General features: G+C 38.6%; 3 protein-coding genes across 4 annotated transcripts in view; 2 read left to right on the forward strand and 1 right to left on the reverse strand.

Moving 5' to 3' along the window:
* lamb1b (laminin, beta 1b) overlaps positions 1-635 on the reverse strand; it is a 72,507-nt gene extending 71,872 nt beyond the window's left edge. Inside the window, exons 1-2 of the mRNA XM_062066434.1 lie at positions 542-635; positions 66-241 (exon numbers count right to left, since the gene is read on the reverse strand). Coding sequence (XP_061922418.1) covers positions 66-241; positions 542-596 — 231 coding nt within the window. The 5' untranslated portion in view covers positions 597-635. The remainder of the gene's footprint in view (positions 1-65; positions 242-541) is intronic.
* Positions 636-8,860: 8,225 nt separating this feature from the next.
* On the forward strand, positions 8,861-17,766 carry ssbp1 (single-stranded DNA binding protein 1). Of its 2 annotated transcripts, none has more exons than XM_062066436.1 (7): positions 8,861-9,027; positions 13,213-13,298; positions 13,384-13,441; positions 13,515-13,655; positions 17,188-17,275; positions 17,338-17,426; positions 17,501-17,766. In XM_062066436.1, exons 2-7 carry the CDS (start codon positions 13,275-13,277, stop codon positions 17,542-17,544), a joined length of 444 nt encoding a protein of 147 aa, XP_061922420.1. In that variant the 5' UTR covers positions 8,861-9,027; positions 13,213-13,274; the 3' UTR covers positions 17,545-17,766. The 2 variants fall into 2 exon arrangements, with proteins under 2 accessions (XP_061922420.1, XP_061922421.1); XM_062066437.1 differs by lacking the exon at positions 8,861-9,027 and adding an exon at positions 11,936-11,997.
* Positions 17,767-17,918: 152 nt separating this feature from the next.
* creb3l2 (cAMP responsive element binding protein 3-like 2) overlaps positions 17,919-26,156 on the forward strand; it is a 64,657-nt gene continuing 56,419 nt past the window's right edge. Inside the window, exons 1-2 of the mRNA XM_062066435.1 lie at positions 17,919-19,103; positions 19,206-19,367. Of these exons, the coding sequence (XP_061922419.1) occupies positions 18,993-19,103; positions 19,206-19,367 (273 nt within the window). The 5' untranslated portion in view covers positions 17,919-18,992. The remainder of the gene's footprint in view (positions 19,104-19,205; positions 19,368-26,156) is intronic.

A 26,156-nucleotide genomic window follows, 5' to 3' on the forward strand; every position in this document is an offset into this window, starting at 1 on the left:
ACTTCACTGGTTTTAGCGTATACGCGAGTAATATCAAAGGCCGATACGGGGGGGGGGGCACAAACCTCCAAGTGTCCCACAATGCAGAAGTTCTCAGGCTCCTCCAGCCCACAGGTGGACGAGACGCTGAGCTTGTGGGCCCGGCCGATCAGCAGGTCCCCCGTGGCCGGGTAGCAGCTCCCCTCCGTGCACACGTCGGCCATCTCGGGCAGCAGCGTCCAGACGGGACAGCACAGAACTGCTGGGAAGACAACATCATCTTCATTGCCACACACACCCAAAAGTGGAGCAGACTTGTGGTGAGGCCCAAAGGAAAGACATCACATAGATCACCAGGATTCAAGGTTTAACTCCTAAACATCTTGGCGGTGTGCGGACGATTAGGACGAGATCACTTCTGGCGGGGAGAAGTGAATAATGGCTTGCATATGGCTTCCATTACGTTGTTGTTGTTGTTGTTGTTGTTGCCTTTTTTTTGGCACACAACGAGGACATTGCCATCAAAGAGTCATAGTTTGGACATGAAGCCCCTGAAACTCACCTAAAGTTGTCCAAAAATGGATGAGGAACGACATGTCGCAGCACTGACAGCCCATCCAGAGTGTGGAGGAGTCCCTGTGAGCTCCTGTGGGAAAGTCAAGAGGCGGTGGGAGTTTTCCTGGGAAGACTCAAGTCAGCTTCATCCTGACAACTCCTCCTCCTCCCAGATGTCGGCAGGGTGCGCCCCCTGCTGGTCAGCACTGCACTTCATTGCTAAAACACTTTTTTTGTGGCGCCTTTGAACGTCACTTTGTATATTTTTGGATCTAACATAATAATGAGAGTCCAGTCCATAGTGGATCTAACAAAATAGTGTGAGAGTCCAGTCCATAGTGGATCTAACATAATAGTGAGAGTCCAGTCCATAGTGGATCTAACATAATAGTGTGAGAGTCCAGTCCATAGTGGATCTAACATAATAGTGAGAGTCCAGTCCATAGTGGATCTAACATAATAGTGTGAGAGTCCAGTCCATAGTGGATCTAACATAATAGTGAGAGTCCAGTCCATAGTGGATCTAACATAATAGTGAGAGTCCAGTCCATAGTGGATCCAACATAATAGTGAGAGTCCAGTCCACAGTGGATCTAACATAATAGTGTGAGAGTCCAGTCCATAGTGGATCTAACATAATAGTGAGAGTCCAGTCCATAGTGGATCTAACATAATAGTGTGAGAGTCCAGTCCATAGTGGATCTAACATAATAGTGAGAGTCCAGTCCATAGTGGATCTAACATAATAGTGTGAGAGTCCAGTCCATAGTGGATCTAACATAATAGTGAGAGTCCAGTCCATAGTGGATCTAACATAATAGTGTGAGAGTCCAGTCCATAGTGGATCTAACATAATAGTGAGAGTCCAGTCCATAGTGGATCTAACATAATAGTGAGAGTCCAGTCCACAGTGGATCTAACATAATAGTGTGAGAGTCCAGTCCATAGTGGATCTAACATAATAGTGAGAGTCCAGTCCATAGTGGATCTAACATAATAGTGTGAGAGTCCAGTCCATAGTGGATCTAACATAATAGTGAGAGTCCAGTCCATAGTGGATCTAACATAATAGTGTGAGAGTCCAGTCCATAGTGGATCTAACATAATAGTGAGAGTCCAGTCCATAGTGGATCTAACATAATAGTGAGAGTCCAGTCCATAGTGGATCCAACATAATAGTGAGAGTCCAGTCCACAGTGGATCTAACATAATAGTGTGAGAGTCCAGTCCATAGTGGATCTAACATAATAGTGAGAGTCCAGTCCATAGTGGATCTAACATAATAGTGAGAGTCCAGTCCATAGTGGATCTAACATAATAGTGTGAGAGTCCAGTCCATAGTGGATCTAACATAATAGTGAGAGTCCAGTCCATAGTGGATCTAACATAATAGTGTGAGAGTCCAGTCCATAGTGGATCTAACATAATAGTGTGAGAGTCCAGTCCATAGTGGATCTAACATAATAGTGTGAGAGTCCAGTCCATAGTGGATCTAACATAATAGTGTGAGAGTCCAGTCCATAGTGGATCTAACATAATAGTGTGAGAGTCCAGTCCATAGTGGACCTAACATAATAGTGAGAGTCCAGTCCATAGTGGATCTAACATAATAGTGAGAGTCCAGTCCATAGTGGATCTAACATAATAGTGAGAGAGTCCAGTCCATAGTGGATCTAACATAATAGTGAGAGTCCAGTCCATAGTGGATCTAACATAATAGTGAGAGTCCAGTCCATAGTGGATCTAACATAATAGTGAGAGTCCAGTCCATAGTGGATCTAACATAATAGTGAGAGAGTCCAGTCCATAGTGGATCTAACATAATAATGTGTGTTGGAGCCAGTTGGAGCCTATCTATATTATTTATTTATTAATTGTTTGACAATTAAATCAAATAATGTCAAGAATGATGTTAATGAATTATTGGATGTTTTAGATTTCATTGTGATTGACTGATTGTTTTCAGCTGCTCACGCTCCTACTGGTGAGCCACTTCCTCCTCCTATAATTAAGAAGACAGGACAGCTGGGTGCCCTTTGTCTGTCTATCATGTTGAAGGAGTGAGGAGTGAAACAGTTTGTTTACCGCTAAACAAGCCACGCTAAAACAAGTTATTTTGAAGCCACGCTAAATAAGTTATTTTGATTATGTTGAAAGTCAACCACGGAGAATATTTATTGTTTGTGAAAATAAATTATGATCATTTGTAATCTAGAAATATCTCCGCGAGTGCTTATTAAGGAATTTAGTGAGTCAAACACCTCCTCCTCAAGACTACTCTGCATTACTTTATTTTTATTTTTTCGAAACTTTTTTGAATGCAAGAGTAGCCGTTACAATGTGAGAGTCCAGTCCATAGTGGATCTAACATAATAGTGAGAGTCCAGTCCATAGTGGATCTAACATAATAGTGAGAGTCCAGTCCATAGTGGATCTAACATAATAGTGAGAGTCCAGTCCATAGTGGATCTAACATAATAGTGAGAGTCCAGTCCATAGTGGATCTAACATAATAGTGAGAGTCCAGTCCATAGTGGATCTAACATAATAGTGAGAGTCCAGTCCATAGTGGATCTAACATAATAGTGAGAGTCCAGTCCATAGTGGATCTAACATAATAGTGAGAGTCCAGTCCATAGTGGATCTAACATAATAGTGAGAGTCCAGTCCATAGTGGATCTAACATAATAGTGAGAGTCCAGTCCATAGTGGATCTAACATAATAGTGAGAGTCCAGTCCATAGTGGATCTAACATAATGTGAGAGTTCAGTCCATAGTGGATCTAACATAATAGTGAGAGTCCAGTCCATAGTGGATCTAACATAATGTGAGAGTCCAGTCCATAGTGGATCTAACATAATAGTGAGAGTCCAGTCCATAGTGGATCTAACATAATAGTGAGAGTCCAGTCCATAGTGGATCTAACATAATAGTGAGAGTCCAGTCCATAGTGGATCTAACATAATAGTGAGAGTCCAGTCCATAGTGGATCTAACATAATGTGAGAGTTCAGTCCATAGTGGATCTAACATAATAGTGAGAGTCCAGTCCATAGTGGATCTAACATAATAGTGTGAGAGTCCAGTCCATAGTGGATCTAACATAATAGTGAGAGTCCAGTCCATAGTGGATCTAACATAATAGTGAGAGTCCAGTCCATAGTGGATCTAACATAATAGTGAGAGTCCAGTCCATAGTGGATCTAACATACTAGTGAGAGTCCAGTCCATAGTGGATCTAACATAATAGTGTGAGAGTCCAGTCCATAGTGGATCTAACATAATAGTGAGAGTCCAGTCCATAGTGGATCTAACATAATAGTGAGAGTCCAGTCCATAGTGGATCTAACATAATGTGAGAGTTCAGTCCATAGTGGATCTAACATTATAGTGAGAGTCCAGTCCATAGTGGATCTAACATACTAGTGAGAGTCCAGTCCATAGTGGATCTAACATAATAGTGTGAGAGTCCAGTCCATAGTGGATCTAACATAATAGTGAGAGTCCAGTCCATAGTGGATCTAACATAATAGTGAGAGTCCAGTCCATAGTGGATCTAACATAATAGTGAGAGTCCAGTCCATAGTGGATCTAACATAATAGTGAGAGTCCAGTCCATAGTGGATCTAACATAATAGTGTGAGAGTCCAGTCCATAGTGGATCTAACATAATAGTGAGAGTCCAGTCCATAGTGGATCTAACATAATAGTGAGAGTCCAGTCCATAGTGGATCTAACATAATAGTGAGAGTCCAGTCCATAGTGGATCTAACATAATAGTGTGAGAGTCCAGTCCATAGTGGATCTAACATAATACTGAGAGTCCAGTCCATAGTGGATCTAACATAATAGTGTGAGAGTCCAGTCCATAGTGGATCTAACATAATAGTGAGAGTCCAGTCCATAGTGGATCTAACATAATAGTGTGAGAGTCCAGTCCATAGTGGATCTAACATAATAGTGAGAGTCCAGTCCATAGTGGATCTAACATAATAGTGTGAGAGTCCAGTCCATAGTGGATCTAACATAATAGTGAGAGTCCAGTCCATAGTGGATCTAACATAATAGTGAGAGTCCAGTCCATAGTGGATCTAACATAATAGTGTGAGAGTCCAGTCCATAGTGGATCTAACATAATAGTGTGAGAGTCCAGTCCATAGTGGATCTAACATAATAGTGAGAGTCCAGTCCATAGTGGATCTAACATAATACTGAGAGTCCAGTCCATAGTGGATCTAACATAATAGTGTGAGAGTCCAGTCCATAGTGGATCTAACATAATAGTGAGAGTCCAGTCCATAGTGGATCTAACATAATAGTGTGAGAGTCCAGTCCATAGTGGATCTAACATAATAGTGAGAGTCCAGTCCATAGTGGATCTAACATAATAGTGTGAGAGTCCAGTCCATAGTGGATCTAACATAATAGTGAGAGTCCAGTCCATAGTGGATCTAACATAATAGTGAGAGTCCAGTCCATAGTGGATCTAACATAATAGTGTGAGAGTCCAGTCCATAGTGGATCTAACATAATAGTGTGAGAGTCCAGTCCATAGTGGATCTAACATAATAGTGAGAGTCCAGTCCATAGTGGATCTAACATAATAGTGTGAGAGTCCAGTCCATAGTGGGGCCAGCAGGAGACCATCCCGAGCGGAGACAGGTCAGCAGTGCAGAGACGTCCCCAACCGATGCACAGACGAGCGGTCCACCCCGGGTCCTGACTTTGGACAGCCAGCACTTCATCTGAGTGGATGGATGAAATAAATCCAGAATGTTTGTCATGATTCTTCTTCTTTGTACTTTGTAAACACTTTAAGTGTGAAGAGTTTCTTGAAGTGGATCATATCAGTACTTTGTTTGATTGCTTTGCTTAATCCATTCCATCATTTAATTCCACATACTGATATACTGAAGGTCTTCAGTGTTGTACGTGCACGCAAATGTTTTAAATTTAATTTTTCTCTACTTTGTTGTATATTCTTGGCTAGCAGGTTATAATTTTAGCTGTTTGTAAATTCACTATGTCGTGGAATTTCAGTATTTTTGATTCAATAAATAAAGGGTTTGTATGTTCTCCATATCCAACATTATGTATTATTCTAACTGATCTTTTTTGTAACACCGTTTGTGGAGGGAGGTGTGGCCAGCGCGCTTGCACCGCCGCCGTCCATGGTGCTGAGGACGAGCAGCATTGGGTAGGGGCGGGGCATGTGCTGACGGCGAGACACAGCTGGCAGGTGATTAGATTTCACAGGTGGTACGTGTTAATCTAATCATCTGTTGTCTTTAACAGTGAGCGGCCGGGTGCAGGAGGAGGAGGAGGAGGAGTATCGGGAGAGACTGAAAAGTCGAGAACAAACGTTTGTCTGATGAGTCCTCAGCACCATCATTTTGGTCCTAGTATTGATCCCTGAGGTACACCACAGGATATATTTAGCGTGGTAGACGTGTGTGTTCGCCTCGCTTCACGTATTGTTTCCTGTTCGTGTCGACTAATATGGTATCAATATTCCTAACAACACGTTTGTGAAATAAACAGTAATAATACAGTACTGACAATCCTCATTACTACACTATGTAAACCTTTATTAAGAGGGAATCATCTAAAGCAGGGATGTCCAAAGTGCGGCCCACAGGTCATTTTTTAACGGCCCCACAGCCCATTTTAAAATCCGATTAAAAAAATTGAAAACATAAAAAGTGGTATGAAAGAGCAAGCAGGCGAAATGTAACAAGAAAATGTTGCTAAACAACAATACAACGTATAATTGACGGCTGGATCTGAAGTTGATCTCGAGATTATTGTGTTAAAAGTAAACAGTAAAAAAAAATTACAATTTATTTTTTAACACTTTAATGAGTAGGACCCTTTTGGTTCCCCAATAATTTTTGTGTGATTTGTTTTTAAGTGTCATCGCTCAAAAAATAATAATGAATTAAAATCAATGGTGTTATGAGTTATTGCCCTTTTTAAGGCTCCAATTATTATATAATCGGAAATATTCCTCTTAAAAATGTTATTGAGTGAAAATATTGCATATTTTGTGTTTTTTCCATAAAAAAAACAGTTGTTTTTTTTGACAAAAAGAGCATACGACTTAAATGTTTAAAAACGTTATATTGACAGATAGACCTAATGTTGATCTAGAGATAATAATACTGAATAATGACACATTTTAAATATTTTTTGGACCAAAACCCTTTGGGGTCCCCGGGATCAAGCCTGAGTGGAGGCCTTAATGTATATTTTTTTATACATATATTGTATTGGTTTTTAAAATAAAAAAAAATATCAAAATGGCCCCCGCTTGCTTTGATTTTTCAGTGTGCGGCCCTCAGTGGAAAAAGTTTGGACACCCCTGATCTAAAGTGTACAAGCTTTATTGTAGCCTGTAGGACCGAATGATCGCACATCTTCAAGATGCGACCTTTTAATCACATTTAAATAATAAGATATGGAAACTGTTTTGATGGATTTAAAGATTCCTTCTTTGGTAGATTGGTATGACATTTGGTGGGTAGATTTTGAAAGGAGTTCTATTGTCTTGTATTTTGTATATTCTATGATGATGTATATTTTAACTGGGGGTCCCTAAGGGGGTCCATAAGCTGTGCGCTTCCAGGGACTCTGATATTAACAAAAGAAACAATAATGTAATACAAAAGTATGTCTGTAAATAAATAAATAATTTTAATGTTAATAGTATTAATAATACTGACCTCTATTTCAACCATTACTATCCCCTCAAATGTAGCCATAGCAACAAAAGCAGCATTTTAGATTAATTAGCAAGTCATTATAAAGGAAATGAAAATAACAATACATATATTTACATACTGTATGGTGAGGAAAACAAGTTATAATTAGTTGTGTGCCATATAGTGTCGGTCACACACTCAGGCTCGATCTTTTAGTCGTTTTATGTGGCCTGCGAAAGCCTGGGATAAAAAATGTGTAAATAATAACACTTAAAAATAACAATAAATGCATTTTGTCTATTAAGTTTGACAGAAAAAAAATGCATATCTTTGAAACTTGAATATACTATGTACTGTATTACAAAAATATTTATATAATAGTTAAATATCTGCTTGTCACCTTTACTTATGATTTCAAAGTAGGTTATCCATTAATACGTACATAAAAAATCAAATAAAAAAGGCATAGGCAATTGTATGAGATTATTATACATTTATTAGTCCTGACATATTTTTAAAATCAGATGCATCACACTTGAATTTCAATTTGTCAAGATTAATCGCAGGTTATTAACTGCATGCATGATTCCATTCATTTTAAACCCCTGTTTAAACCCCTATTTTTATGGACGTGTCTCTTTGTTATGTTAAGTTCCTGTTATAAGCTGTTATACAGTATATGCCTTGAGCTGTTATTTTGAAGGCGCAAAGAGCGGAAGTGGTGACACGTTGTGGTGGAGCGGAGTTTTGAAAACAAACGATATAAAAGTGGTCCTCGTGTAAAACTGGAGCCCGCGTGTTTGTTATTTTGTGGTTTTATCCAGTATAGGCGACATATATAAACCCTCGGTTGCATTGGGACTGCGCAGTGGTGTGAGGGGAACATGCATATAGTATTTTTGTTGTGTGTGTGAGGCTCTGTATATTTGGGGGAACAGACAGATTAATGCGTTTTTATTGTTTTAACTGCCTGTGTTGTTTTTGCACTTATCCTGTTATTGTGTTGGAACGAGGACGTTTCTTTTTGTAGGAGGGGAGGTATGTAACCTATTTTTATGGACTTGCCTCTTTGTGATGTTAAGTTCCTGTTGTTATACAGTATATGCCTTGAGCTCTTATTTTGAAGGCGCTAAGAGCGGAAGTGGTGACACGCTGTGGTGGAGCGGAGTTTTGAAAACAAACGAAATAAAGTACACGACCTGTTTTTTTGTGCCTTTAAAAAATAATTAGAACTCTACGTTAAAACACTCTCTACCTCTAACAACCAAAAAGCTGTGAAAATGATGATGCTCTCCCCTGGCGCTGTTTTGTACTGTTTTGTACTTACTTTGATTATTATTTATCAACTGTTTGTAAATGTTGAAATGTATACATAAAGGTTTATAAAAATAATAATAATAATAAAAAAAATGAAATAAAGTGGTCCTCGTGTAAAACTGGAGCCTCCGTGTTTGTTATTTTGTAGTTTTATCCAGTACAGGCGACATATATAAACCCTCGGTTACATAAGGATAACTCAAAGATACAAGACAGACCGTCTCAGTTTCAAATACGACATACAAAAAACGTTTTGTCAGAATCCTAGTATCACTAAGTGCAGTGCTTTGATGTGTAAAACGAATGTAGTACGTTCGATACAAAACGTTAGCACCAAAAATAACATTTATTGATGTACTTTTTTTTTTTTAAAGAAACGGAACCTAAGTTGTTTGTAGCAAAGTTGCTGGCAGGGGTTTTATCGCCGACGGACCGGAAGTACTGCTAGGTTACCTTACCCAACGCGCAGCTCTCTGTAAGTTTACAACTTATTTTTCTTCTGGCAGGTTTACACCGTGTAAAATATAACTTTGTAATCTGATGTTACAATTTAATACAAAAACGTCAATTTGTGTCGTGTGTTTTTTTAATCCATGGCGGGAAACTGCCTCATTGCCACTGCTGCTGTACGACTTTGTGTGATGGGCTGAAGCACACACGTGTTCCTTTTTATCTGCTTAAAAACATAATTTTGTGGTGTTTGGATACTCAATAAGACAATCTGGAGAATATTAAGCAATGTTATAAACGGTATAATGTATAATGCATATGTTCCTTTTGACCGTACATGTACTGTAAATGTATAATGTATATTATTCACATGTGAATAATGCTGTATAATAGACTGTATTTATATTATTCACATGTGAATAATGCTGTATAATAGACTGTATTTATATTATTCACATGTAAATAATGCTGTATAATACAGTATTTATATTATTCACAAGTGAATAATGCTGTCTGTGATGAGGTGGCGACTTGTCCAGGGTGTACCCCGCCTTCCGCCCGATTGTAGCTGAGATAGGCTCCAGCGACCCCAAAAGGGAGAAGCGGTAGAAAATGGATGGATGGATGGAATAATGCTGTATAATAGACTGTATTTATATTATTCACATGTGAATAATGCTGTATAATAGACAGTATGTATGTTATTCACATGTGAATAATGCTGTATAATAGACTACCGTATTTTTCGGACTAAAAATCGCAGTTTTTTTCATAGTTTGGCCGGGGGTGCGACTTATACTCAGGAGTGACTTATGTGTGAAATTATTAACACATTACCGTAAAATGTCAAATAATATTATTTAGCTCATTCATGTAAGAGACTAGACGTGTAAGATTTCATGGGATTTAGTGATTAGGAGTAAGGCTGAAACGACGCGTCGACGTCATTGGTTACGTAAATGTGTCGCATATTTACGTCACACTACCGTCATGGCGGACCGCAAAGCAGACGGTGCGAGCGAGGGGGAAAAAATCACGCCAAAAGTCGTCAAAAGTGTGGGAGTATTTCAATACACAGCCTAATAATGTTGTTGTATGCACACTGGCCTATCATAGCAGCACAACGGCTATGAACAAAAATTTGAAAAGAAAACCATCAACCATCAACTAGTCAATCGTCCGCGTGAGCATACGTTGTCATCATTGCACAAAAACATGAATGTGTCATTTGTATCTGCTAGGGTTGTAACGGTACGTGTTTTGTATTGAACCGTTTCGGTACGGGGCTTTTGGTTCGGTACGGGGGTGTACCGAACGAGTTTCTAAGCTAAAGCTAAAGTCTTAACAAGCTGCTTTGCTCCTTCTGCTTCTGTCTCTGCACACAGCATTGTCCCACCCACACAACCATCTGATTGGTACACAGAAAGCATTATCAGCCAATCAGCAGTGCGTATTCAAAACGTTATCAGCCAATCAGCAGTGCGTATTCAGAGCGCATGTAGTCAGCGTTTCAAAGTCAAGCAGATAGGTGTTTAGCAGGTGAGCATCAGGCAGCGGACTCTCCCCAAATGATAATAAACACCTCCCAGTCAACTACTAGTAACATCACTATGAGCCCGTTGACCTTCTAGAAACTTAAACTGCAGCTCAGCTCACTCGCAGTCCTGGCTTGAGGTGAAGGCTAATTACCTCTCAGTTCCAGCCACATCGACCCCTTCTGAGCGCCTATTTTCTGCTGCTGGGAATATTGTAAACAAGAAAAGAACCAGAGCATGTAGACATGCTAACCTTTCTTCATTACAACTGTTAGTCACTCACTGGAATGAGTAGAATTGGTTATTGTGTACTGTGTTGGACTGGATGTTTATTTTGCACATTTTAAAAGCAATACTTAATGTTTACAGTGCTCCAGAATATTTAGATTGGCACTTTTTTGTATTGGATGTTTATCTTTATTTTTGCACATTTTAGCAAATAAGCAATACTTTCACTTTTGTTGAAATGTTTACACCGTGTTACAGAATATTTCGTTTTGCACTTTTTTGTATTGGATGTTTATCTTTATTTTTGCACATTTTAAAGCAAAATAAGCAATACTTTTACTTTTGTAAATGATTATACTATTGCAGAATATTAAGATTTGCACTGGATGTTTACTTTTATATTTGCACATTAAAAAGCAAATAAGCTACTTTTAATTTTGTTAAATGTTAAAAGTTTTAAATGTTTACATTGTTACAGAATATTTAGTCATGTTGTTGTCAATGTTGACTGAGTGGCCATACTTCTTTTTTTTTGTAAATAAAAGCCATGCCTTTTGAAAAAAACGGCCTACATTTATTTTTTCATCTTCATTTTAAATAAAAAAAATAATCGGTAAAAGGAAAAATAATCTATAGATTAATCGGAAAAATAATCTATAGATTAACCGATTAATCAAAAAAATAATCTATAGATTAATCGATAGAAAAATAGTCGTTAGCTGCAGCCTTAATTAGGAGTGACAGATTGTTTGGTAAACGTATAGCATGTTCTATATGTTATAGTTATTTGAATGACTCTTACCATAATATGTTACGTTAACATACCAGGCACGTTCTCAGTTGGTTATTTATGCCTCATATAACGTACACTTATTCAGCCTGTTGTTCACTATTCTTTATTTATTTTAAATTGCCTTTCTAATGTCTATTCTTGGTGTTGGGTTTTATCAAATACATTTCCCCAAAAAATGCGACTTATACTCCAGTGCGACTTATACTCCGAAAAATACGGTATTTATATTATTCACATGTGAATAATGCTGTATAATAGACTGTATTTATATTATTCACATGAGAATAATGCTGTACAATAGACTACTTATATTATTCACATGTAAAAAATACCTACCGGTAAGTGTTTATTGTCTATTGCAGTGTTTTTCAACCTTTTTTGAGCCAAGGCACATTTGTTTAATTAAAAAAAATACAGAGGCACACCACCAGCAGAAAAGGTTAAAAAATGAAACTCCACCAGGTTGTCGTGCCTTATTTTGAGTTTGTTGTTGTTTCCTGGGTGTAGTGCTTTAGTTCCTGTCTTGCGATGTTATTTTGGTGACCCTTCCTGTTTTGTTGGTGTTTTCCTGTTGCAGCTTCACGCCTTCCTTTGAGTGCTATTGCCCGCACCTGCTTTGTTTTCTCAATCAAGACTATTTAAGTTGTGCATACGCTATCCTTCTTCGTGGGGACATTGTTGATTGTCATGTCATGTTCAGATGTACTTTGTGGACGCCGTCTCTGCTCCACACGCTGTAAGTTTTTGCAGTCGTCCAGCATTCTGTTTTTGTTTACTTTTGTTTTGCATAGCCATCCCTATGCTTCAGTGCCTTTTTCCTAGCGGGACTTGCCTTTTGTTCATTTTTGGTTTAAGCGTTACGTACCTTTTTACCTGCACGCTGTCTCCCGCTGTGCTCTGCATATTGGGATCACGACAAACCATCCTCGATGCGTTCCGACTTCTACAAAGCAATGAACTACCTGCTGCCACCTACCGATTAGGAGTTTTACATGGTTACCCTGCCAAGCTCTACACAGCACAGACACTAGACAATGGCACATTATTAGCAGATTATAATTATTGATTTGCAAAATATATTTTTTGGACCAATTAGGTGAAGTTGCATAGTTTCCCACGGCACACCAGACAATATCTCACGGCACACTAGTGTGCCGCGGCACAGTGGTTGAAAAACACTGGTCTATTGTGAGCGAACTGTGGTTGGGAATTTCCGCCAAGGATCAATAAAGTACTTTTCTATTCTATTCTAAACTTTGATGGTTGGTGTGTAAGAGGTATGTGTGCTATGGCTATGAGTTGTTTTTTCCCTCGGCCTCAGGCTTAGACCGATTTTTTTTTTCTCCTGTGAGGTGTATATTTTTTTTGTTCGGTTTATACTTCATGAAGTTTTGCACTTGTTTTTTTTTTGTTTGTTTTCATTATATTTGGATGTATTTGTTTGGTTTGTATGCTTGTGAATCTGGGCTATCCATTAACTACTTATTATGTTGAAGGGGGCAGATAAGATTTTCTTCATCCCGTTCCTTCTCAAGCATAGATGTGTAAATATGTGTTTTGTTGCTAAAGTTTAATTGTCTATTGATCAAAAATGCACATCAAAGAAGGAGATGAATAAAAACAAATGAGATGATTATAATGTTCATGTATGCAGATATTCCAAGTACAAACCCAAACTAAGGCTTCCCTCCAAGCTGTCGGCAAAATATTGAGAACATGTTGAGAAGGGCTTCAGCACAGGTGGGTTGGAGCACGCTTTGGATTGATCAAGAATAAGAACGTAGTGTTGATGTTAAAATAATAAATTTGTTCATGACTCTTGCAGGTCTTCAGACAGCTGGTGAGGAACAACACCACCGAGTCCAGCCTCATCCTGGAGAGATGTAAATATACCTCATACATTCATTTACAGTCATTTATGGACACATTTAGAAAGAAAAGTGTCTTTTTTTGCAGCAATAAACCGCGTGCAGCTGCTGGGCCGAGTGGGTCAGGACCCTGTGATGAGACAAGTGGAGGGTCGCAACCCCGTCACCATCTTCTCCATGGCAACCAACGAAATGTGGCGCACAGGAGATGCCGAGACCAGTGCATCAGGTAGACCCCACGTACACTAGGGGTCACTGACACAAAGGGCCGCACAAAAAACATTCAGGCACAATACAAAAGTCAGTGGATAATTGCTATTTATTAAATACATGTCCATCCAGCCATTTTCTACCGCTTATCCCTTTCGGGGTCGCGGGGGGTGCTGGAGCCTATCTCAGTTACTATCTACTAAAAAAAACTTACAAATTCTGATGTACATTACATGGGACATGTACACTACCGTTCAAAAGTTTGGGGTCACATTGAAATGTCCTTATTTTTGAAGGAAAAGCACTGTACTTTTCAATGAAGATAACTTTAAACTAGTCTTAACTTTGCTAATGTGGTAAATGACTATTCTAGCTGCAAATGTCTGCTTTTTGGTGCAATATCTACATAGGTGTATAGAGGCCCATTTCCAGCTCCAGTGTTCTAATGGTACAATGTGTTTGCTCATTGGCTCAGAAGGCTAATTGATGATTAGAAAACCCTTGTGCAATCAGGTTCACACATCTGAAAACAGTTTAGCTCGTTACAGAAGCTACAAAACTGACCTTCCTTTGAGCAGATTGAGTTTCTGGAGCATCACATTTGTGGGGTCAATTAAACGCTCAAAATGGCCAGAAAAAGAGAACTTTCATCTGAAACTCGACAGTCTATTCTTGTTCTTAGAAATGAAGGCTATTCCACAAAATTGTTTGGGTGACCCCAAACTTTTGAACGGTAGTGTAAGTGTCTAAAAGACAGCCAAAAGAGGTTGATAGATGGAATAAATGTAAAGGTAAAATATAGTGTAGAAATGCACCCAATTGCAGGACAGGTAGTCCTGATGTTCACATTTTTATTTCAGTGTTTGCATGACAGCACTTCAAGCTGATAGAAATGTGGGTGCTCACATCCCCGCAACTGGACAGCACTGTTAGCATAAGCAGCGCAATGTTAAATAAAAAAAAAAGAGATTTCATGAACACACAAAAGTACAGAAAATTGGTACCAAAGTACAGAAAATTGGTACCTTTTTAAGCAGTGTTTTTCAACCACTGTGTGCCATGAGATACAGTCTGGTGTGCCGTGGGAGATGATCTAATTTCACCTATTTGGGGTAAAAATATTTGCAAACCAGTAATTATAGTCTGCAAATGATCAATCAATCAATGTTTATTTATATAACCCTAAATCACAAAAGTCTCAAAGGGCTGCACAAGCCACAACGACATCCAAATGATGTGTTGTTGTTGAGTGTCGGTGCTGTCTAGAGCTCGGCAGAGTAACCGTGTAATACTCTTCCATATCAGTAGGTGGCAGCTTTGTAGATGTCGGAAACAGCGTGCAGGTAAAAAGGTGTCTAATGCTTAATCCAAAAATTAAAAAAACAAAGGGTGAGTGCCCCTAAGAAAAGGCATTGAAGCTTAGGGAAGGCTATGCAGAACCAAACTAAAACTGAACTGGCTACAAAGTAAACAAAAACAGAATGCTGGACGACAGCAAAGACTTACTGTGGAGCAAAGACGGCGTCCACAATGTACATCCGAACATGACATGACAATCAACAATGTCCCCACGACGAAGGATAAAAACAACTGAAATATTCTTGGTTGCTAAAACAAAGTAGATGCGGGAAATATCACTCAAAGGAAGACATGAAACTGCTACAGGAAAATACCAAAAAAAGAGAAAAAAACACCAAAATAGGAGCGCAAGACAAGAAGTAAAACATTACACACAAGAAAACAGCAAAAAAGTCCAAATAAGTCAGGGTGTGATGTGACAGGTGTTGACAGTACACCTACTTTGAGACAAGAGCTATAGTGATGCATGCTTGGTTATGCTTTAAAGTCATATCCAACAATTGCGACAAGGACTTTTTACTGTCAACTGAGTTTTGTTTTTTAATGATTTCTGCTGGTGGTGTGCCTCTGGAATTTTTCAACGCAAAAAATGTGCCTTGGCTCTAAAAAGGTTGAAAAACACTGCCTTTAAGTACCGTGAATCTGTACGGTATTGGTTCAAATATGAAAGGTACCGATCACGGTTGTCCAACAGCGCCAGAAAAAGTAGCTCGATGTGTCGCCCGTCACTTTTCTGTAAATCAGAATTTAAAAGAGTGCGTTGTGGTTCTCTGCCATGTGACGTGCGGTAAAGCAGCGTCACGATGCCGTCTAGCATGTACGGGGTTGGCAAGGACACGCTATACATTCACACAATGTCTTTTCTTACAAGGGCAACACTTAGCACCAAATCTATTTGTGGCGCTCCAAATTTATCAATGGCATCATGTCATACTGACTTAAATACATATGTGTAAAGCGTTGCTATTTTTCATTACTACTACTAATATGAGTTAATTACATTAATTTAATGTAAATGTAAATCACCAAAAATGATTCCCGGGCGCGGCTACGCTGCTGCCCACTGCCCACTGCTCCCCTCACCTCCCAGGGGGTGATCAAGGGGATGGGTCAAATGCACAGGACAAATTTCACCACACCTAGTGTGTGTGTGACAATCATTGGTACTTTAACTTTAACTTTAATTTAAAAAAGTGCTTGTCGACATGAGTAATGACTTAACAATAATAAAAAAAAGTGAAGTTTTTGTAGTTCAGATTTTTCACCGCTAGATGTCACTGTTGCTCAAAATCATTACGTTAGTAACTTCCCTCCAGCTGTGGTGTTGTTGTTGTTGTTTTTTAATAAATGCATAGTGTATTTTAAGTTTGACAGAAAAAAATGCATATCTTTGAAAGTTGAATACTATGATAATGCAAAATATTATAAACTGTCTCACAAAAATATTTTTGTAAAGATAAATACTTAAAATATCTGCTTGTCACCTTTACTTATGATTTCAAAGTAAGTTATCTATTAATGTGTACATGAAAAAAAAAAGTCAAATGCATTGGGAATTGTAAGAGGTTATTATAAATAAATAAATGGTAAATGGGTTATACTTGTATAGCTTTTCTACCTTCAGGGTACTCAAAGCGCTTTGACACTATTTCCACATTCACCCATTCACACACACATTCACACACTGATGGCGTCAGCTGCCATGCAAGGCCCTAACCACGACCCATCAGGAGCAAGGGTGAAGTGTCTTGCTCAAGGACACAACGAAGTACATGCATATTAGGTTAAAGTAGCCATGATTGTCACACACACACTAGGTGTGGCGAAATTAGTCTCTGCATTTGACCCATCAGCCTTGATCACCCCCTGGGAGGTGAGGGGAGCAGTGAGCAGCAGCGGTGGCCACGCCCGGGAATCATTTTTGGTGATTTAACCCCCAATTCCAGCCCTTGATGCTGAGTGTCAAGCAGGGAGATAATGGGTCCCATTTTTATAGTCTTTGGTATGACTCACGACCTACCGATTTCAGGGCGGACACTCTAACCACTAGGCCACTGAGTAGGTATTATACATTATACATGTATATATTGGTGCTGAGAGCAGGGAACTTGTGACATTTGTGTCATGTCATGTGTTGCGTTGTCTTCTCTCTGGTGGTTAAATTTGCAGATTAATTTTGTTTTAATCTCCAGGTGACATCAGCCAAAAGACCACTTGGCATCGCGTATCTGTGTTCAAACCTGGTTTGAGGGACGTGGCCTACCAATATGTCAAGAAAGGGTATGAAGCACCCCAGGAGGTGGCAGTTGGCCCCCCATTAAACCCTGCATCATGTCTTGCAGGGCCAGGATTCTAGTGGAAGGCAAGTTGGACTATGGCGAGTATGTGGACAAGAACCAAGTGAGACGTCAGGCTACGACCATCATTGCAGGTTTGCAGAAATATGTGTTGGACGTACGCTTTAGCGCTGAACAAGCTAACAAACGTCCCTTTGTTTTTTTTCAGACAACATAATCTTCCTGAGCGACAATGTTCGCGACAGAGTCTGAAGGCCTCGGACACAGTTTATTTTTCTACTTTGTGTCTGTACCAAAAAAGACTGAGGACCGGGACACCACTGGGACCGTTTTTGGGAAAGACTTTGAAGCGTCACTCGAGCGCCGTTTGACTGTAGCGCCTCCACCTGGTGGGAAAAGTCACAGTCCGTTACTTCGTGTAGTACGTGTACATGTACAGTAATACAAATGTGTAGTACATGTGCTACGAATGTATACTTCTTTCCCTTTGCATCGTGGTTTGTGTACAAAATATCACAGTTACGTTTTGTCGCCTCGACAACACAACATAGAAATGTGTGTGATGTCATTGTTCTTAAATATGGCATCAAACACATTCATTAAATAACTCTTATAGTAGTTGGTGAATCTGAAGTTTGAAAAGGGTAAACATTTTTGTCATTAACATTTTAATGATTATGTGCAACAAATAGGGCAGCACGGTGCAACAGGGGTTAGTGCATGTGCCTCACAATACGAAGGTCCTGAGTTCAATCCCGGGCTCGGGATCTTTCTGCGTGGAGTTTGCATGTTCCCCCCGGGCACCCCGGCTTCCTCCCACCTCCAAAAACATGCACCTGGGGATAGGTTGATTGGCAACACTAAATTGGCCCTAGTGTGAATGTTGTCTGTCTATCTGTGTTGGCCCTGCGGTGAGGTGGCGACTTGTCCAGGGTGTACCCCGCCTTCCGCCCGAAAGCAGCTGAGATAGGCTCCAGCACCCCCCGCGACCCCAAAAGGGACAAGCGGTAGAAAATGGATGGATGGATGTGCAACATTTCGGCGCTTATCTGTTCTGTTAAGAAAATCCAAGTTGTTACTAAGCAATGTTGTTTCTGGTTTAATTTATCAAAACGTGTTCTGCTTTATTTTCCGTAAACGGTATTTCTGAACCATTTAATTTTTTTGACATTATCCCCAAGCGTTGACAAAATCCACACATTTTTGCACAATTAAAACGTTTATCCGCGACAGAGCTGCTACTTAATACTTTCACTAGAGGAGGCGGGCTATCGTCAACTAGTATTCTTGGCCTCCCCTCATTGGCTGGAGGAAAATGGCAAACTCTCTCCTCATTGGCTGGTTCGTCTGTCCGTCTTAAGGTCCTTCCAGATCAGACCGGTACTTTGATAAACAAGAGCTTCGATTGGCGACATTTAAATACGATTTACTCCCAATTTGTCATTTAAAGTAGACTAATCAACGTTATGTTCGTGTTAAGTTCACTTTTTTTATCCGTAAAAGACTGCTTCGTCGCGTCGCGAAATGAAGGTTTCGTGAAGGCTTGTATTTGAAACCGGAAACGCTCCAATATCTCTACATATTTGCAGGAGTTTAACAAACAGCTGGAACTAACTAAACACTAAAAGTAACTTGTGTGTCTCACTTTGGATGTAAGTTAGATAAGACTAAGACCTCCTTTTAAACAGTTTTGATGGTCGATGTCGCACTTTCTCGCTCGGCGTGACCCCGCCCACACATTCCAGTCGGTCTGGTCCGTGAGGAAGAAGAAGAAGAGGAGGAGAGACAAGGAAGGACAAACGGCAGGAAAAGTGTGTGTTGATGTTGAAGACGTCAAAAGGAGATGATCAACAAAAGCACCCGGGTGTTCTTGCTCCATTAACGCAATTTGTGCTGTCGGCTTCCCGTTGCAGCAAAAAGTTTACCGCGGAAGAACTTTTCTTGTTTGTTGTGCCGGAGGAGGACCCAGCAGGACCATGGAGATCCTGGACTCCACCGAAGCCTTCATGCATTGGGACCGGAACCTCAGCGAGCTGTCCGAGGCTGCGGACATGGACTGTGGTCTCTACACTAATGTAAGTCTTTATCCTTCTTTATATTTACTTTGCAAGTGGTGTGTGTGTGTGTGTGTGTGTGTGTGTGTGTGTGTGTGTGTGTGTGTGTGTGTGTGTGTGTGTGTGTGTGTGTGTGTGTGTGTGTGTGTGTGTGTGTGTGTGTGTCATTTCGCAGAGTAAAGTTCCAATTATTATTATAGTATTGCCGAAATTTTAAAGTTTTCTTATAAAATTGTGACTTTTGTCGAGTAAAATTACGACTCTTTCCATAAAATTGCCAACATTTTTAGCTTTTCTTGTAAAAAAAAAAAAAAAGAGAACTAAAATCAGTCTTTTTCTCACAGTGTGTCGACTTCTGTCTTATAAAATTGGGAACAATTTCTCATATTCTTTCTGTAATATTGCAATATTTTCTTGTGGAATTATTACTTTTTTTTAATGTAAAATGATTGCTTTTTAAGGCAAAACGGTGACATTTGTCATATAAAATTCGGACTTTTATCACAATATTGCCAATTTTTTTGTTGTTCTTGTAAAATAGTGACATTGTTTAAGTAAAATCATGACTTTTGTCATCATTTTGCCAAGCAAAATTCCGATTATTATAATATTGCCAAAATGTTAAAGTTTTCTTATAAAATTGTGACTTTTGTCGAGTGAAATTCCAACTTCTATCATAACATTGCACAAATGTTCCGGTTTTTTTTGTAACATTTTGAGTAAAATGACGACTTTTATTATAATACTGCCGAAATTCTAAGTTTTTCTTGTGAAATTGTGACCTTTTTCTTGTGAAATTCCAACTCATTTTTCACGACAAGCTTTTTTATATTTGCATAGTATGTATATATTATTAATGTTGTAAATACACATCTTTATATATCTAGAAAGGCTGGTCCTAAAGAGGGAGGCATTTTTCTCAGGTCTCAAGAAGGTAACAAATACAAGAGAGAGAGAGAGAGAGAGAGAGAGAGAGAGAGTGTGTGTGTGTGTGTGTGTGTGTGCCTTGCACTCCATGCACAAGTTGAGCCTTGAGGTCCAGGATGCAAGGACCACCTCCTCCTTTTTCTTCACATGCATTTGTGCTTCTTGTTTGTTGACTAAAATATATTCTATCCTAGCTTGGACTTAGACTTCCTTTTTATTGTCATTCAAATTTGAACTTTACAGCTATTGGCGTTGTTAGGCCTATTTTAGGGGGGCTCAAGCCCCCCTAAAATGTTCTTAAGCCCCCCTAAATAATTTGGTGTTTTTAAAAAAAAAAAAAATTTTTTTTTTTTTTTTTTTTTTTTTGCAAATACATGCCGACATATTCATTATAAAGTGGCCCGAATATGAGTTAAAATAAATAATCATATAACCTGTCGTTATTCACTCAGTTTCCCCTCACTTATAGCGTGAGGTAGAGAGCCCCTTTAGTGCGTCGGTATCCAATCTATTCCACTTGTTCATATAGAAAATGCCCACATCACTCAAAATCCAGTCCGCATTTTTTCTGCAACCTTGCTTGCGGTCCTGCAGGTGTACGAAGCACATTAGCACACAGCACTGCAGAACAAGAACCTTGTGTCTGCAATTGTAAATAATTTAGTTTTTAAGTTTTGTGTTTCTTGTAGAATCTATACAAAGTAATATACATTAGCCCAGGGGTCACCAACCTTTTTGAAACCAAGAGCTACTTCTTGGGTACTGATTAATGCGAAGGGCTACCAGTTTGATACACACTTAAATAAATTGCCAGAAATAGCCAATTTGCTCAATTTACCTTTAACTCTATGTTATTATTAATATTTAATGATATTTACACTTAATTGAACAGTTGAAAAGAGAAGAAAACACGAATTACAATACATTAGTAATTTTTCCTGATTAAGATTAATTTTAAAATTTTGATGACATGTTTTAAATAGGTTAAAATCCAATCTACACTTTGTTAGAATATATAACAAATTGGACCAAGCTATATTTCTAACAAAGACAAATCATTATTTCTTCTAGATTTTCCAGAACAAAAATTTTAAAAGAAATTCAAAAGACCTTGAAATAGGATTTAAATTTGATTCTACAGATTTTCTAGATTTGCCAGAATATTTTTTTTGAATTTTAATCATAATAAGTTTGAAGAAATATTTCACAAATATTCTTTGTCGAAAAAACAGAAGCTAAAATGAAGAATTAAATTAAAATGTATTTGTTATTCTTTACAATAAAAAAAATAAATTTACTTGAACATTGATTTAAATTGTCAGGAAAGAAGAGGAAGGAATTCAAAAGGCAAAAAGGTATATGTGTTTAAAAATCCTAAAATAATTTTTAAGGTTGTATTTTTTCTCTAAAATTGTCTTTCTGAAAGTTATGAGAAGCAAAGTAAAAAAAATAATGAATTTATTTAAACAAGTGAAGACCAAGTCTTTAAAATATTTTCTTGGATTTTCAAATTCTATTCAAGTTTTGTCTCTCTTAGAATTAAAAATGTTGGGCAAAGCGAGACCAGCTTGCTGGTAAATAAATAAAATTTAAAAAATAGATGCAGCTCACTGGTAAGTGCTGCTATTTGAGCTATTTTTAGAACAGGCCGGCGGGCTACTCATCTCGTCCTTACGGGCTACCTGGTGCCCGCGGGCACCGCATTGGAGACCCCTGCATTAGCCTATTGTTAAAATAATGAAAAAAACATAATTAAATATATTTGTTTTATTGTATTGTTACATTAATAGCTGTTGTATTATTATAGGATGGCTTGTTAAACATTTTCATAGGATTTTCAGAGGGTGGAAAAACCAAGACATTTAATATAAAAATGTAAAATGAATAAATGCATAAAAAGAAAAGAAAAAAATGGTTAAAAGCCGTCGTCCCGGGGAGCGTTTAATTTCGTCCCGTGCATTTTTTTACCGTCCCCGGGACGACGGGACTATGTTAATCTCAAGCCCTGGGCGTTACATTTTATTGTTTGCATTATTTGTTTCAGCATTGCACTTTGAAGATGTCCCTCAGCTCTTTGACAGCTTTGGCTCTTTTTCAGATCAGCAGATGGACTCTTAAGTCTTTCTTTTTTACAGTATATATACAAGTTTCTCATTTCTATTCAGACTTAATTTAAGTTCCTTAACGGCTTGCATAATATACTGTATATATATATAAATATATTGTAAACAAGCCAAATTATCCCCGATCCAGATATTACTTTAATTCAAGTAATTAAGTAATATTTCCAGGGGCTTGAATTTACAACCATCACATATGTGCCCAAATGTAATCTGTGCAACTTCAGAATATTTGGGAACAAACAATTATTGTATTGTGAGCTAAAGTGGTGGCATTAGCCTCTTTGTTGTGAATGGAATAACATAGAGGCTAATGCCACCACTTTCATTGTGTATCAGTGTATCTTGACGGATCATGCGAGTAATTGTTTCTTGTTGATGCTGTAAACAAAATGTCACTGTGCAAACCCATGTTTGTTGTTGTACTGAACACACATTGAAAATAAACCCACTGAAATAATAATAATAACAATGATTAATTTCTAAGTCTTTATTAGCTGTTTGTGAAGTTTTGTGCTCTTGCGCGCTACGTTCGTTTGCATCCTGTGCATCTCCTGGGGGCTAAGCCCCCCTGTCCTTAAAGCTAGTGACGCCCCTGTTTACAGCACAGATAAGAACGAAATTTCGTTACATAAGCTCATGGTAGTGCAGGATAAAAAATCAATAAGGTGCATATATAAATAAATAAATAAATATATATATATAAATAAATAAATAAATAGATTACTGTACAGATAAATATATTGCACTTTTTCACATGCGTCCACGTTTATGGATGAATGTTATATTGTCTTTTTATTCCAGCGAGTCAATCCATTTTGGGGGGGATAATTTCTTTCTTTCTTTCTTTAGTTTATTTCGAACATGAACACACTTACATCTTAATACGTCACACAATTTCATATCATTTCATTTTACGTCATGGCCCGAAAAGGAGTAGGAAGAAGCAAAGCTTATTTAATCCTACCCCTTTCCCACTTCAAAGCGTTTACAATGATATAGAATCATTTACTGACCTTTTTATATAATAAAATAACATCTATGAATTAGTATACACAACAGTTTTATAGTATGTAATTAATTAATTCAGGTCATTATTAACATACTGAGATGAAGAATATCTTATTTTTAATAAGGTTAGAAGTATTTCTCATAATTCTTCTTCTTTGTACTTTGTACTGAATTTAATTATGATGCGTTCAAGAGTCTTACGGCCTGAGGAAGAAGCTGTTACAGAACCTGGAGTTCTGCTTCGGAGGCTGCGGAACCTCTTTCTAGAGTCCAGCAGTGAAAACAGTCCTTGGTGGGGGGTGGGAGGAGTCTTTGCAGATTTTCTGAGCCCTGGTCAGGCGGCGGCTTTTTGCCATCTCCTGGATAGGAGGAAGAGGAGTCCTGATGATCTTTTCCGCCGTCCTCACCACTCTCTGGAGAGACTTCCAGTCTGAGGCACTGCAGGCTCCAGTCCAGACAGAGATGCAGTTGGTCAGCAGGCTCTCTATAGTGCCTCTGTCGAATGTGCTGAGAATGGGGGGAGGGAGCTGTGCTCTTTTCATCCCACGCAAAAAGTGCATGTGCTGCTGAGCTCTTTTTACAAGAGCTCCGGTGTGTAGGGACCAGGTTATATTGTCAGTTATCTGCACCCCAGGAACTTGGTGCTTCTTACCATCTCCACCGCTGTAGAGTGGAGCGTGGCTGGACTGGTGCTTCCTGGAGTCAACAATGATCTCCTTGGTCTTGTTGACATTCAGGACCAGGTTGTTGGTTCCGCACCAGTCAACCAGATGTTTCACCTCCTCCCTGTAGTCCATGTCATTGTTGTCACAGATGAGGCCCACTACTGTCGTGGTCGTCCGCATACTTCACAATGTGGTTAGGAGTGGACCTGGCGCAGCAGTCATGGGTCCTATTGGTACTATAACAATCTACAAGGTTAATATAGGTTGCTTCTCTTTCTTCCCCCTCCATTTGTCTGCATTCTTTTGTATCTCTAGTTATCATTACGTATATGTATTGTTGCATTTGAACAACCGTATTGTTGATAATAGAGGTAAATTATGGTATTGTTCATTATCAATAGCGATATTTCTATGGTATTTGTATTGCTCCATTTGTAGTGTAATAGTTAGGGGTGTGGGAAAAAATCGATTCGAATTCAAATCGCGATTCTCACGTTGTGCGATTCAGTATCGATTCTCAGTTTTCAAAATTTTTTATTATTTTTTATTTTAAATTTTTTTAAAATTTAAATGAATCAATCCAACAAAACAATACACAGCAATACCATAACAATGCAATCCAATTCCAAAAGCAAACCCGACCCAGCAACGCTCAGAACTGCAAATAAACAGAGCAATTGAGAGGAGACACAAACACCACACAGAACAAACCAAAAGTAGTGAAGCAAAAATGAATATTATCTACAACAGTATCAATAGTAGTGTACAATTTCAACATAGCAGTGATTAAAAATCCCTCATTGACATTATCATTAGACATTTATTTAAAAAAAAAAAGAAGAACAATAGTGTGACAGTGGCTTACACTTGCATCGCATCTCATAAGCTTGACAACACACTTGTGTCCAATTTTCACAAAGATAAAATAAGTCATATTTTTGGTTCATTTAATAGTTAAAACAAATGTACATTATTGCAATCAGTTGATAAAACATTGTCCTTTACAATTATAAAAGCTTGTTACAAAAATCTACTACTCTAAACTCCAAACATCCCAGAACAAGCTAGTCAGATTACTTCTAGACCTCCACCCCAGATCCCACCTCACTCCTACGCACTTCTCCAAAGTGGGCTGGCTCAAGGTGGAGGACAGAGTAAAACAACTTGCACTGAGCCTAGTCTATAAAATCCACTACACCTCCCTGATACCGAAGTACATGTCAAACTACTTCCTTAATGTAAATGACCGCCATAACCACAACACCAGGGGGAGCTCCACTAACCACGTTAAACCCAGATTCCGAACTAACAAAGGTCTTAACTCATTCTCTTTCTATGCCACATCAATGTGGAATGCGCTCCCAACAGGTGTAAAAGAAAGGGCATCTCTATCCTCCTTCAAAACCGCACTAAAAGAACACCTCCAGGCAGCTACAACCCTAAACTAACACCCTCCCCGGATTGCTAATAATCAAATGTAAACAATCAAATGCAGATACTTTTTCTTATGCCTTCTGATCTCTCTCTCTCTCTCTCTCTCTCCCTCTCTCTCTCTCTCTCTCTCTCTCTCTCTCTCTCTCTCTATGTCCACTACTTGCTGTCCATATCCTACCCCCCCACCCTCCACACCCCTGATTGTAAATAATGTAAATAATTCAATGTGATTATCTTGTGTGATGACTGTATTATGATGATAGTGTATATCGGATAGTATATATCTGTATCATGAATCAATTTAAGTGGACCCCGACTTAAACAAGTTGAAAAACTTATTCGGGTGTTACCATTTAGTGGTCAATTGTACGGAATATGTACTTCACTGTGCAACCTACTAATAAAAGTCTCAATCAATCAATCAATCAATGCTTGCATGTCAGCAGACTGGGATAGATCCTGCTGAAATCCTATGTATTGAATGAATAGAGATACCTTTTGAATCGGAAAAATATCGTTTTTGAATCGAGAATCGCGTTGAATCGGAAAAAATCGATTTATAATCGAATCGTGACCCCAATAATCGATATTGAATCGAATCGTGGGACACCCAAAGATTCGCAACCCTAGTAATAATGCTCATTGTCATTTCT

This window comes from Entelurus aequoreus, linkage group LG12 (assembly GCF_033978785.1).
Source record: "Entelurus aequoreus isolate RoL-2023_Sb linkage group LG12, RoL_Eaeq_v1.1, whole genome shotgun sequence".
Taxonomy (NCBI): Eukaryota; Metazoa; Chordata; class Actinopteri; order Syngnathiformes; family Syngnathidae; genus Entelurus; species Entelurus aequoreus.

Bases quoted from the DNA above. Each gene is read 5' to 3' on its own strand.
- ssbp1 (XM_062066436.1), top strand. From the start codon at position 13,275: ATGTTGAGAAGGGCTTCAGCACAG. The intron at 13,299-13,383 runs GTGGGTTGGAGC...TGACTCTTGCAG, and splicing joins TGAGAAGGGCTTCAGCACAG to GTCTTCAGACAGCTGGTGAG. The intron at 13,656-17,187 runs GTAGACCCCACG...TTTAATCTCCAG, and splicing joins TGCCGAGACCAGTGCATCAG to GTGACATCAGCCAAAAGACC.